Raw genomic sequence first — 12,500 nt, forward strand, 5'->3', positions numbered from 1 at the left:
GTGTAGATTAGTGACACAAAATCTCAATTTAATCCATTTTAATTTCAGGCTGTAACAACAAAATGTGAAAAAAAGTCAAGGGGTGTGAATACTATATGAAGGCACTGTACAGTATGTGTGAGATGCTTGTGAGATTTAAAATCTAACCCTTTCTTTACTCCCTCTCCTCTCCTCCTCTTCCCTCTCCTCCTCTTCCCTCTCCTCCTCTCCTCCTCTTCCCTCTCCCCCTCTCTTCCTCCCCTCCACTCTTCCCTCTCCTCTCCTCCTCTTCCCTCTCCTCTCGTCCTCTTCCCTCTCCTCTCCTCTCCTCTGCTCTACTCCCCTCTCCTCCTCTTCCCTCTCCTCCTCTTCCCTCTCCTCTCCCCTCCACTCTCTCCCCTCCACTCTCTCCTCTCCTCTCCTCTGCTCTCTCTGTAGATGAGAACTGCAGGGACCTGCGTCATAACTGTGTGATGGTGGTTCAGGCCAGACTGTGTGTCTACTCCTACTACAAGACTGCCTGCTGCGCCTCATGTACCCAGAGTGCTCAGCGGGCCAAGAGGCACTGACCAGCCAATAACAGGCTTCCAGCTGAGATCAGCCAGGGGTCAGGGTTTAAGGGGTTAGAAGTCAAAGCGCAGGTTACCATAGAAATGATCAGACCATAGAAATGGAGTGGGTAGAGTGGATATATTACCACATAAAGTGGGGATTGAATTGTGTTCTGGGCCAGATGTACAGCCGTTATAGAAGGGATGTTTTGGAATGTGAGTTAATTTGTTACTTACTACATTTCTTACATTTGATGGGTTATCTGCATATGCAAAAAATGTGCCAATGACATTGTACAGAGCTCCATAATATGGAACATATCTGATTTCTATGTCCACTCCTTCTGTTTCTATGGCTGAGAGATGCTGTGGATGATGTATGTACACCCAGGACCTGGGTCCAGAGCTCTGTCCCAGTAGCCAAACTTGCATACCACTTAGTGTGAGGTGAAGTATTGTCCATGCATACTATGTAGTATGCTAGTATGGATAGATGGGACCCAGAAGGTATAACCCAACAGCAGTGTAGAACCTGCTGGAAGTTTCTATGATGTATGTTTTCTATGTTTGTGTTCTATATGCCAAAAAACTATTTGAAATGTCTCCTCAGTGTTTATACAGCATCATCAACATTTGGTGAAAACATACCAAAATGTAAAATGGTGGCCTAGTACAAGTGACCTGTTTTTAAAGGAAAATAGTGGAGAGATGTCCATAACCTGAGAACGCCCCCAATCTGAAAACAAGCAGGGGTAGAATGAAACGACTGTATGGTCTATTGGTGACTGTCCAGGTATCCAACCTGTGCCCTCATGACTGTTAGCCCACTGAACTAAAGCCAAGGCATTAACCTTGAAAGCTAATACCAGTGTTCAGGCCTCAGCCAAGGTTACACCCAACCACCTCTGCTACATACAGAAAATATACCACTACCTGAGACATTTGTATCATCTGACCCATCAATATGTTCAAGAATGGTAGGTATTGAAATAACATTGTATTCATTTATGCATTCATTTTCAGAAATGCATTTGCCACAATATGCAAAGCTGTGTCTGAAAGGTTCAATGCAGCTGTTTTTATCTCAATATCAAATCCTTTCTGGGTAACAATGAAGTACCTTACTGTGACTGTTTTCAATTCAAATGGTCAAAAAGAAACTAAATAACTTCTTAGCAAAGAGCAATTTCTCAAGCAAGAATTTTGCTAGGAAACTGAAAACTACTGTAGCTGTTATTGGCAGAGACGTTTGAAACTATTTATCTTTTTGGTCTCTTAACTAACTGGTGATGTCACCATGCAGACCAAAACTTTTTTTTTGTCTTTTCAAACAGCTCTTACTCTAAAATGGCATTATCATAATTTTCACAATTTCACAGTATTATTCCAAACTCATAGTTTGGAAGGATATATAAAACACAGAAAAATCATGTTTTTGAGTGCACTGGGCCTTTAACTTCCAAAGGAGCAAGTAACATCTCCCTGACTAATTTGTGTTTTTACTGAAAATGTTTAAAAGAGTTCTGTCTTGGACTTAAACAAAGCTCTTTTTAACAGATATTGCCCCTATGCCTTGACATAGTTGTAACATGTTACTTTATGTTACGTCTACAGCATACAGACAGACAGACACACACACTCCACAGGTGAACGATGTGTATATATGTCAGTCAATATTACATTTGTATGTCTATATTTCTGTGTGAACATATACTTAATATACATATCCATAAATATATCCTATATTGTGGTATGATTTGAATTGTAGGCATACTGTACATGTTAACTGTATGCATATATTCATATAAAGTATTCATATTTTTCAGTCATCATATTAAGAAGAACAAATGATATTTTGCTACCCTTGGATGGTGTGTGTTGTGTGTCTGTATGTTTGTCTTCCTGTCTCTTTGAAATTGCCTATTTGTGTTTATTTCTGTGAGTATGCAGCCGTGGGTGTATTCTTGTGTGAGTCTCTGTGAATATCATTTTCATGTTTTATATCGTTTTTAGTAGAAACAAAAAAATATATATTAAAAAGTCTGAAAAAAGGATAGTAATTTATCTATTATAAAAAATACATGTAATTTATTATTTTTTCTTAAATAGGAGCTGTAGCAAATTCCCTTTGTTGCTACCGTGTCAGAAGTTATTGTGTAGAAGTATATGGATTTTGTATTATTTTGAAAAAGGCAAACGAGTGTGTGGAAAATGCTATCACAAACTTAATCTGAAATAAAAACTGAAACCAGAAAATAGTTCGCCTTTTTCTTTCCCCCAATTAGCAGCCTAGATGTCCACTGAGACCTACAGTACATTGTAATTAAGTAGACCTTCATATCCTCAACAGTGGCCAGGTGGCGGTATTGTGTGCTTGTAAAGCTGTAGCCAACTTGTCTTCCCTTGTTCAGAATAGACTAGGTTGTGTTGTGATAATAACTCAAGTAAGCTTAATATGACTTCATGGATCTAACGTTTCCTCTATGAACAAACGACATCATTCTGGGTATAAATGCTAACCTGACCATAAATCCGGATCTATAGGGGGCAATTTCGTCCTATTCTAGCCCTAGGCCTACTCCACAGACGACAGAGAAACCGAAAAGCCCCAGTTCTGACACCACCATGAAAGAGGCCCGAGCATCGGTTCCTCATGCATGTTCATGTTGCCTACAGCTACGTTCAGTGGGTGATACCGTGTATATCCCCGTGGTAGGCCGCGCGTGCCGTCCAGCGGCTTGTTCCCGGTATAGACCCCGCGTGTGTGAACTGACGATGTATAACGGTGGGGGGCAGTAGGCGGGGAGAGGGGGGCATGAGGTGGTGGGAAGCAGATGGTAACCTTTCAGAGTAAATTACCCTGAACTCTCTGACTCCTCTCCCCAAGCGCGAGGGGGGTGGCAGAAGAAGAAAACAAACACACACCGGAAAGAGACCAAAGAGAACCCCACCAGCAGTAAAGATGAGTTAAAAAGCTTCATAGTTTGATGAAGGTTGTAAATATCTTGGTTCAGGACCATGGACAGATGAGGTCTACTATGCCTGTCTGTATCAGAGCGGTGAGGATCCCTCCCTCACTAGGCTGAAACGACGGTGTATTATTGTAGGTTAACCCATACTGTTAGATCAGTGTAGTCTGTAGTATAGGCCTATCCTCTTCTCTATTTTCGCTCTCTCCCCTTTCTCTCGCACATTAGGCTAGCCTATTTGTGCACATCGTGGATATGATTACGAATTTAGCGTTTGTTCAACACGCAGAAGAGAACTGGTTAGGGCAACCTCAAGGCTGGCGTGTGTGTGTTGTGTGCGCAGCTGGAGTCGTGACGCCGCTCGCGCGCGCTGGTAGTATGGCAGGCTTCAGCACCACGGCCAGAGCTCGCGGCCAGAACAATAGGTAGCACGGCGTTCCAGAACTTACAGGCACCGTCCACGAGCACTCACACACTGGACACTAACGTAGACATAGTCAAAGAGCTTGTTTGAAAACGCTTATTGAAATGGTCGAATAATCCTGGTTTTGATAACTGAAATAGCTGTCCATATATGTTCCACAGTGTTCCCTATATGCTACTTTCAGGGCTAAAAGGTGTAGGCTACGTCTAGGAAAGATAAGATGGGTTTTCTTTTTAAGGTTGGAGTAGAGTTTTTGACGGTCCCTGCCTTTTACGTCACAGCCTGTCAACCGCTCGAGGGAGAGGGGGGAGGGAGGGCAGGATAGAGAGAGAGGGAGACACCGGCAGACGACGTCAAAAGCTACGGTAGCCTATACACTAAGGGAAAAGAGGGGTAGCGCGGGAGGGAAACGTTAGATATTAATAAGTATAATTTAATATATGTGTTAACCCTTAAATGTCTATATAAATGGACTGCTGGATTTATCAATAGCTGTCTGCTGCAGAAATAGTTTTTAAGAATATAGCCTTGTAGCCTAATTATTGCAGAAATTTTACTATTCTAACAGACAGGGCAGTACTCAGAGAGTGACTGACTGGCTTTACCGGATTTGCCAAGAGTCGTGACGAGAGGATATAGCAAATAACGTATCACCAAGGCACCGGGTTAAGACGTGAGACCTTAACGGGAGCAGCAACTCCACTGATCTGTTACGGATTCGAAACCGGGAGAGGGAGCGATTGGCACAAAGAGCGGAGAACGAATCGCATTGAGCCTACTATTCCCGGAGGGAGGGTAACAGGAGACGCGCACTGAAGACAACAACGCCACGGCAAAACGTGGAAAAATAAACAAAATCATCTCAAATTACCCTGGGAATTATTTTACAACGAGGAGTGAAGGATCTCTTGAAATCGGTAGGATTTTTAAAACCAAGGCTCCATATTGTGTTTTTGTGCGCATGTGTTTTGTGTGTGTTTTGTGTGTATGTTGAGCCGGGGCGGACAAAGAGATGAGCCCCCATACGTTGACATCCAATGAGTGTATGTAACCTACAGCTGGCCAAACAAAGAAACCGCTCACAGCCGCTCTACAGCGCTCATCTACTGTCTAAACCATATATTTTCCTTTCCCCAGGGGCTCCGAACACTCTCACGTCCTAAAGGTAATATATCACTTTTATTGATATTTAATTTTAATTTCTGTTTTATTGCAATTTAAATGTCTTAATTATTTTTTGATTGGCTGATCATCATTTGCATAATTGTTTTTATGAGAGGCGCAAGTGCCATTGTCTGTGTCAATAGGCTAATATTGTAAAGATATCAGAATTAATCCAAAATATTGATTTGGTTTTATTCAATTAATCAATGATTATCCTATATTGTGAAAAAAATAAAATGACACATTTACATATCCTGTTTTTATGTCCATCTCCTTTTCCTTCTCTCCTCCAACACCCTCCAGCTCTGGTCGCTCCTCTCCAGAGGACCACGACTCTGCTCGCACTCACCCCGCTCTTCTCACCTCGAACCCCGCAGAGCGCCTGTCGTTCTCCCCACTGTGTTCTGATGAAGGAAGCCGACGCGATCAAGCTGTTCGTGGGGCAGATTCCTCGGAATCTAGAGGAGAAGGACCTCAAACCGATCTTTGAACAGTTCGGGAAGATCTACGAGCTGACGGTGATAAAGGACAAATACACCGGCATGCACAAAGGTAGGCGAATAATGGGAACCCAGCCACCTGTAGAAATAATTTTGGACACAAATAGGCGTTTGGGCTAGACTACTCACTGGCACACACACACACACACACACACACACACACACACACACACACACACACACACACACACACACACACACACACACACACACACACACACACACACACACACACACACACACACACACACACACACACACACACACATACATACACACAGCTACAGGAGATTAAGACACACACTTTAAAATATTTTAAACACCCACTTAAAGATCAAGTGTGTGTGCTGGTGTAGGTTGATAGTAATGCTGGTTTGGGTTGATAGTAATGCTGGTCTAGGTTGATAGTAATGCTGGTCTAGGTTGATAGTAATGCTGGTGTAGGTTGATAGTTATGCTGGTGTAGGTTGATAGTAATGCTGGTGTAGGTTGATAGTTATGCTGGTGTAGGTTGATAGTAATGCTGGTGTAGGTTGATAGTAATGCTGGTGTAGGTTGATAGTAATGCTGGTGTAGGTTGATAGTAATGCTGGTCTAGGTTGATAGTAATGCTGGTCTAGGTTGATAGTAATGCTGGTCTAGGTTGATAGTCATGCTGGTGTAGGTTGATAGTAATGCTGGTCTAGGTTGATAGTAATGCTGGTCTAGGTTGATAGTAATGCTGGTCTAGGTTGATAGTAATGCTGGTCTAGGTTGATAGTTATGCTGGTGTAGGTTGATAGTAATGCTGGTGTAGGTTGATAGTAATGCTGGTGTAGGTTGATAGTAATGCTGGTGTAGGTTGATAGTAATGCTGGTCTAGGTTGATAGTAATGCTGGTCTAGGTTGATAGTAATGCTGGTGTAGGTTGATAGTAATGCTGGTGTAGGTTGATAGTAATGCTGGTGTAGGTTGATAGTAATGCTGGTCTAGGTTGATAGTAATGCTGGTCTAGGTTGATAGTAATGCTGGTCTAGGTTGATAGTCATGCTGGTGTAGGTTGATAGTAATGCTGGTGAAGGTTGATAGTAATTCTGGTCTAGGTTGATAGTAATGCTGGTCTAGGTTGATAGTAATGCTGGTCTAGGTTGATAGTCATGCTGGTGTAGGTTGATAGTAATGCTGGTGAAGGTTGATAGTAATTCTGGTCTAGGTTGATAGTAATTCTGGTCTAGGTTGATAGTCATGCTGGTCTATGTTGATAGTAATGCTGGTGTAGGTTGATAGTCATGCTGGTCTAGGTTGATAGTAATGTTGGTGTAGGTTGATAGTAATGCTGGTCTAGGTTGATAGTAATGCTGGTGTAGGTTGATAGTAATGCTGGTCTAGGTTGATAGTAATGCTGGTCTAGGTTGATAGTAATGCTGGTCTAGGTTGATAGTAATGCTGGTCTAGGTTGATAGTAATGCTGGTCTAGGTTGATAGTAATGCTGGTCTAGGTTGATAGTAATGCTGATGAAGTAGCACTATCATTGATGTAAACACTTCAACAGTAGAGTAGGCTGTCTGTTTTAGCATGTGTCTGATGATGGGTCACCATGGAAACACTGTCACTTATCACCCTCTCCTGATCACATACAGTACCAGTCAAAAGTTTGGACACATCTACTCATTCAAGGGTTTTTCTTTATTTGACTATTTTCTACATTTTAGAATAACAGTGAAGACATTAAAACTATGAAATAACACAAATGGAATAATGTATTTACCAAAAAAGTGTTAAACAAATCAAAATATATTCTATATTTGAGTTTCTTCAAAGCAGTCACCCTTTGCCTTGATGACAGCTTTGTACACTTTTGGCATTCTCTCAATCAGCTTCATGAGGTAGTGACCTGGAATGCATTTGAATTAACCGTTGTGCCTTGTTAAAAGTTAATTTGTGGAATTTAATTCCTTCTTAATGTGTTTGAGCCAATCAGTTGTGTTGTGACAAGGTAGGGGTGGTATACAGAAGATAGCCCTATTTAGTTAAAGACCAAGTCCATATTATGGCAAGAAAAGCTCAAATAAGCAAAGAGAAACAACATTATATCATTACTTTAAGACATGAAGGTCAGTCAATCTGGAAAATTTCAAGAACTTTGAAAGTTTTTTCAAGTGCAGTCGCAAAAATCATCAAGCACTATGATGAAACTGGCTCTCATGAGGAAAGCCACAGGAAAGAAAGACCCAGAGTTACCTCTGCTGCAGAGAATAAGTTCATTAGAGTTACCAGCCTCAGAAATTGCAGCCCAAATAAATGCTTCACAGAGTTCAAGCAACAGACACATCTCAACATCAACTGTTCAGAGGAGTTTGCGTAAATCAGGCCTTCATGGTCAAATTGCTGCAAAGAACCACTACTAAAGGACACCAATAAGAAGAAGAGACTTGCTTGGGCCAAGAAACATGAGCAATGGACATTATACAGGTGGAAATCTGTCCTTTGGTCTGGAGTCCAAATTTGAGATTTTTGGTTCCAACCGCCTTGTCTTTGTGAGACAAAGTGTAGGTGAACGGATGATCTCTGTATGTGTAGTTCCCACCATGAAGCATGGAGGAGGAGGTGTGATGGTTTGGGGGTGCTTTGCTGGTGACACTGTCTGTGATTTATTTTGAATTCAAAGCACACTTAAGCAGCATGACTACCACAGCATTCTGCAGCGATACACCACCCCATCTGGTTTGTGCTTAGTGGGACTATCATTTGTTTTTCAACAGGACAATGACCGAACACACCTCCAGGCTGTGTAAGGGTTATTTGACCAAGAAGGAGAGTGAGAGAGTGCTGCATCAGATGACCTGACCTTCACAATCATCCGATCTCAACCCAATTGAGATGGTTTGGGATGAGTTGGACCGCAGAGTGAAGGAAAAGCAGCAACAAGTGCTCAGCATATGTGGGAACTCCTTCAAGGCTGTTGGAAAAGCATTCCAGGTGAAGCTGGTTGAGAGAATGCCAAGAGTGTGCAAAGTTGTCATCAAGGCAAAAGGTGGCTACTAAAATATTAAATATATTTTGATTTGCTTAACACTTTTTTGGTTACTACATGATTCCATATGTGTTATTTTATAGTTTTGATATCTTCACTATTATTCTACAATGTAGAAAATAGTACAAATAAAGAAAAGCCCTTGAATGAGTAGGGTTGTCCAAACTTTTGACTGTATACCAAACAGTGTCTTCTGGGAGAGGATGGGGGAAGGGGAGAGTATATTCTTTCTCTCTTTCAGTCTTTCTGTGTGTTTCGCTCTCTCTCGCTCATACTCTCTAATCCTCTAGTGTCGTGCATACACACGTGCGCGTGTGTGTACTCAGTCGTGAGCTTGGTTGGTTTTTGGATCACTGTCGTCCTGATCTCTCTGTTTATCTCTCCGTCCCAGCCCTCCCTCACCTTAAATGGGAAAACATGGAATGCAGTCCGATCTGTAGGTTAAACATTGGGTTTTTCTGGGAAAAGCCAACAGCTCATACATTATTAGAGAGATGGGTATAAAGACATCCTCTATGACTGGAGAGCAGGGGGGGGTCAGAGTTTATTTCTATTAAGGGTGTGTGTGTTTGGAGGGGGTCATTGTTAATTTCTATTAAGTGTGTGTGTGTTTGGAGGGGGGTCATAGTTAATTTCTATTAAGTGTGTGTGTGTGTTTGGAGGGGGGCAGGTCACTGTTAATTTCTATTAAGGGTGTGTGTGTTTGGAGGGGGTGTCATAGTTAATTTCTATTAAGTGTGTGTGTGTGTGTGTGTGTTTGGAGGGGGTCATAGTTCATTTCTATTAAGTGTGTGTGTGTGTTTGGAGGGGCGGGTCATTGTTAATTTCTATTAAGGGTGTGTGTGTTTGGAGGGGGCGTCATAGTTAATTTCTATTAAGGGTGTGTGTGTTTGGAGGGGGGTCATAGTTCATTTCTATTCCGTGTGTGTGTGTGTTTGGAGGGGGGTCATAGTTAATTTCTATTAAGGATGTGTGTGTGTTTGGAGGGGGACGGGTCATTGTTAATTTCTATTAAGGGTGTGTGTGTTTGGAGGGGGTCATAGTTCATTTCTATTAAGGGTGTGTGTGTGTTTGGAGGGGGTCATAGTTAATTTCTATTAAGGGTGTGTGTGTTTGGAGGGGGGTCATAGTTAATTTCAATTAAGGGTGTGTGTGTTTGGAGGGGGACGGGTCATTGTTAATTTCTATTAAGGGTGTGTGTGTTTGGAGGGGGGTCATAGTTAATTTCTATTAAGTGTGTGTGTCTGTTTGGAGGGGGGGTCATAGTGAATTTCTATTAAGTGAGTGTGTGTTTGGAGGGGGGGTCATAGTTCATTTCTATTAAGTGTGTGTGTTTGGAGGGGGGTCATGGTTCATTTCTATTAAGTGTGTGTGTGTTTGGAGGGGAGGAGGGGGTCATAGTTAATTTCAATTAAGTGTGTGTGTGTGTTTGGAGGGGGGGTCATTGTTAATATCTTTTAAGGGTGTGTGTGCTTGGAGGGGGGTCATTGTTCATTTCTATTAAGGGTGTGTGTGTTTGGAGGAGAGGGGGGTCATAGTTAATTTCCATTAAGTGTGTGTGTGTTTGGGGGTCATTGTTCATTTCTATTAAGGGTGTATGTGTTTGGAGGGGGTCATTGTTAAGTTAATTTCTATGAAGGGTGTGTGTGTTTGGAGGGTGGGGTGTTGGGGGGTTCATTGTTCATTTCTATTAAGGGTCTGTGTGTTTGGAGGGGGGGTGTTTGGGGGGTCATTGTTCATTTCTATTAAGGGTCTGTGTGTTTGGAGGGGGGGGGTCATTGTTAATTTCTGTTAAGGGTCTGTGTGTTTGGGGGGTCATTGTTAATTTCTATTAAGTGTGTGTGTGTTTGGAGGGGGTCATTGTTAATTTCTATTAAGTGTGTGTGTGTTTGGAGGGGGTCATTGTTAATTTCTATTAAGTGTGTGTGTGTTTGGAGGGGGTCATTGTTAATTTCTATTAAGTGTGTGTGTGTTTGGAGGGGGGGGGGGGTCATTGTTAATTTTTATTAAGTGTGTGTGTGTTTGGAGGGGGGGTCATTGTTAATTTCTATTAAGTGTGTGTGTTTGGAGGGGGTCATTGTTAATTTCTATTAAGTGTGTGTGTTTGGAGGGGGTCATTGTTAATTTCTATTAAGTGTGTGTGCGCGCTTTGTAGAGTTGTTCTAATCTTGCTGTTGTTATAAGTGTGTGCGTGTGTGTGTCTCTTTGTCGGTATCTGTGTTCGTCTCTACAGTATGTCTGTGTGTGTCTCTGTGTGTCATTATGTGTGTGTCTGTGTGTGTGCCATTATGTGTGTTTCTCTGTGTGTCTGTGTGTGTGTCATTATGTGTGTTTCTCTGTGTGTCTGTGTGTGTGTCATTATGTGTGTTTCTCTGTGTGTCTGTGTGTGTGTCATTATGTGTTTCTCTGTGTGTCTGTGTGTGTGTCATTATGTGTTTTTCTCTGTGTGTCATTATGCATGTTTTTCTGTGTGTCTGTGTGTGTCATTATGTGTGTTTCTCTGTGTGTGTATGTTTCTGTGTGTGTCATTATGTGTGTGTCTCTGTGTGTGTCATTACGTGTGTTTCTATGTGTGTCTGTGTGTGTCATTATGTGTGTTTCTCTGTGTGTCTGTGTGTCATTATGTGTTTCTATGTGTGTCTGTGTGTGTCATTATGTGTGTTTCTCTGTGTGTCTGTGTGTGTCATTATGTATGTGTGTCTGTGTGTGTCATTATGTGTGTGTGTCTGTGTGTGTCATTATGTGTGTGTGTCTGTGTGTGTTATTATGTTTGTGTCTGTGTGTGTCTGTGTGTGTCATTATGTGTGACAACTCTGAGAACAGCCCTGGTTCATTTGCTGCCTGTTGTCTTAGTGGTGGTGACAGGTTTGTGACAGCTGTAGGAACAACATTGGCCAGCCGCTCTACCTACACACAGGTACATGAGAGAGAGAGAGAGAGAGAGAGAGAGAGAGAGAGAGAGAGAGAGAGAGAGAGAGAGAGAGAGAGAGAGAGAGAGAGAGAGAGAGAGAGAGAGAGAAAGAGAGAGAGAGAGAGAGAGAGAGAAAGAGAGAGAGAGAGAGAGAGAGAGAGAGAGAGAGAGAGAGAGAGAGAGAGAGAGAGATAGAAAGAAAGAGAGAGAGAGAGAGAGAGAGAGAGAGAGAGAGAGAGAGAGAGAGAGAGAGAGAGAGAGAGAGAGAGAGAGAGAGAGAGAGAGAGAGAGAGAGAGAGAGAGAGAGAGAGAGAGAGAGAGAGAGAGAGAGAGAGAGAGAGAGAGAGAGAGAGAGAGAGAGGGAGGGAGGGAGAGAGAGAGAGAGAGAGAGAGAGAGAGAGAGAGAGAGAGAGAGAGAGAGAGAGAGAGAGAGAGAAAGAGAGAGAGAGAGAGAGAGAGAGAGAGAGAGAGAGAGAGAGAGAGAGAGAGAGAGGAAGAGAGAATTACATTGAATGAGTTACAGGACAAAATAAAAACCCTCCAACCCAAAAAGGCCTGTGGTGTCGATGGTATCCTCAATGAAATGATCAAATATACAGACAACAAATTCCAATTGGCTATACTAAAACTCTTTAACATCATACTTAGCTCTGGCATCTTCCCCAATATTTGGAACCAAGGACTGATCACCCCAATCCACAAAAGTGGAGACAAATTTGACCCCAATAACTACCGTGGAATATGTGTCAACAGTAACCTTGGGAAAATCCTTTGCATTATTATTAACAGCAGACTCGTACATTTCCTCAATGAAAACAATGTACTGAGCAAATGTCAAATTGGCTTTTTACCAAATTACCGTACAACAGACCATGTATTCACCCTGCACACCTTAATTGACAACCAAACAAACCAAAACAAAGGCAAAGTCTTCTCATGCTTTGTTGATTTCAAAAAAGCCTTCGACTCAATTTGGCATGAGGGTCTG

The 12,500-nt window shown here is 42.2% G+C and overlaps 2 protein-coding genes across 5 annotated transcripts in view; both read left to right on the plus strand.

Annotated features, from left to right (window-relative positions):
- The window catches only part of LOC127915293 (ADAMTS-like protein 4), a 131,850-nt gene extending 129,064 nt beyond the window's left edge, over positions 1-2,786 (plus strand). For both annotated transcript variants that reach the window (XM_052495132.1, XM_052495133.1), the window contains exon 17: positions 418-2,786. In XM_052495132.1, coding sequence (XP_052351092.1) covers positions 418-548 — 131 coding nt within the window. In that variant the 3' untranslated portion in view covers positions 549-2,786. The remainder of the gene's footprint in view (positions 1-417) is intronic.
- Positions 2,787-4,261: 1,475 nt separating this feature from the next.
- LOC127915298 (CUGBP Elav-like family member 3) overlaps positions 4,262-12,500 on the plus strand; it is an 86,933-nt gene continuing 78,694 nt past the window's right edge. For 2 of the 3 annotated variants that reach the window (XM_052495146.1, XM_052495147.1), the window contains exons 1-3: positions 4,263-4,840; positions 5,061-5,088; positions 5,391-5,639. In XM_052495146.1, coding sequence (XP_052351106.1) covers positions 5,495-5,639 — 145 coding nt within the window. In that variant the 5' untranslated portion in view covers positions 4,263-4,840; positions 5,061-5,088; positions 5,391-5,494. Of the gene's footprint in view, positions 4,841-5,060; positions 5,089-5,390; positions 5,640-12,500 lie in introns of all 3 variants that reach the window. The other variant, XR_008090920.1, reaches the window with a different exon arrangement.

This window comes from Oncorhynchus keta, chromosome 34 (genome assembly GCF_023373465.1).
Source record: "Oncorhynchus keta strain PuntledgeMale-10-30-2019 chromosome 34, Oket_V2, whole genome shotgun sequence".
Lineage (NCBI taxonomy): Eukaryota > Metazoa > Chordata > Actinopteri > Salmoniformes > Salmonidae > Oncorhynchus > Oncorhynchus keta.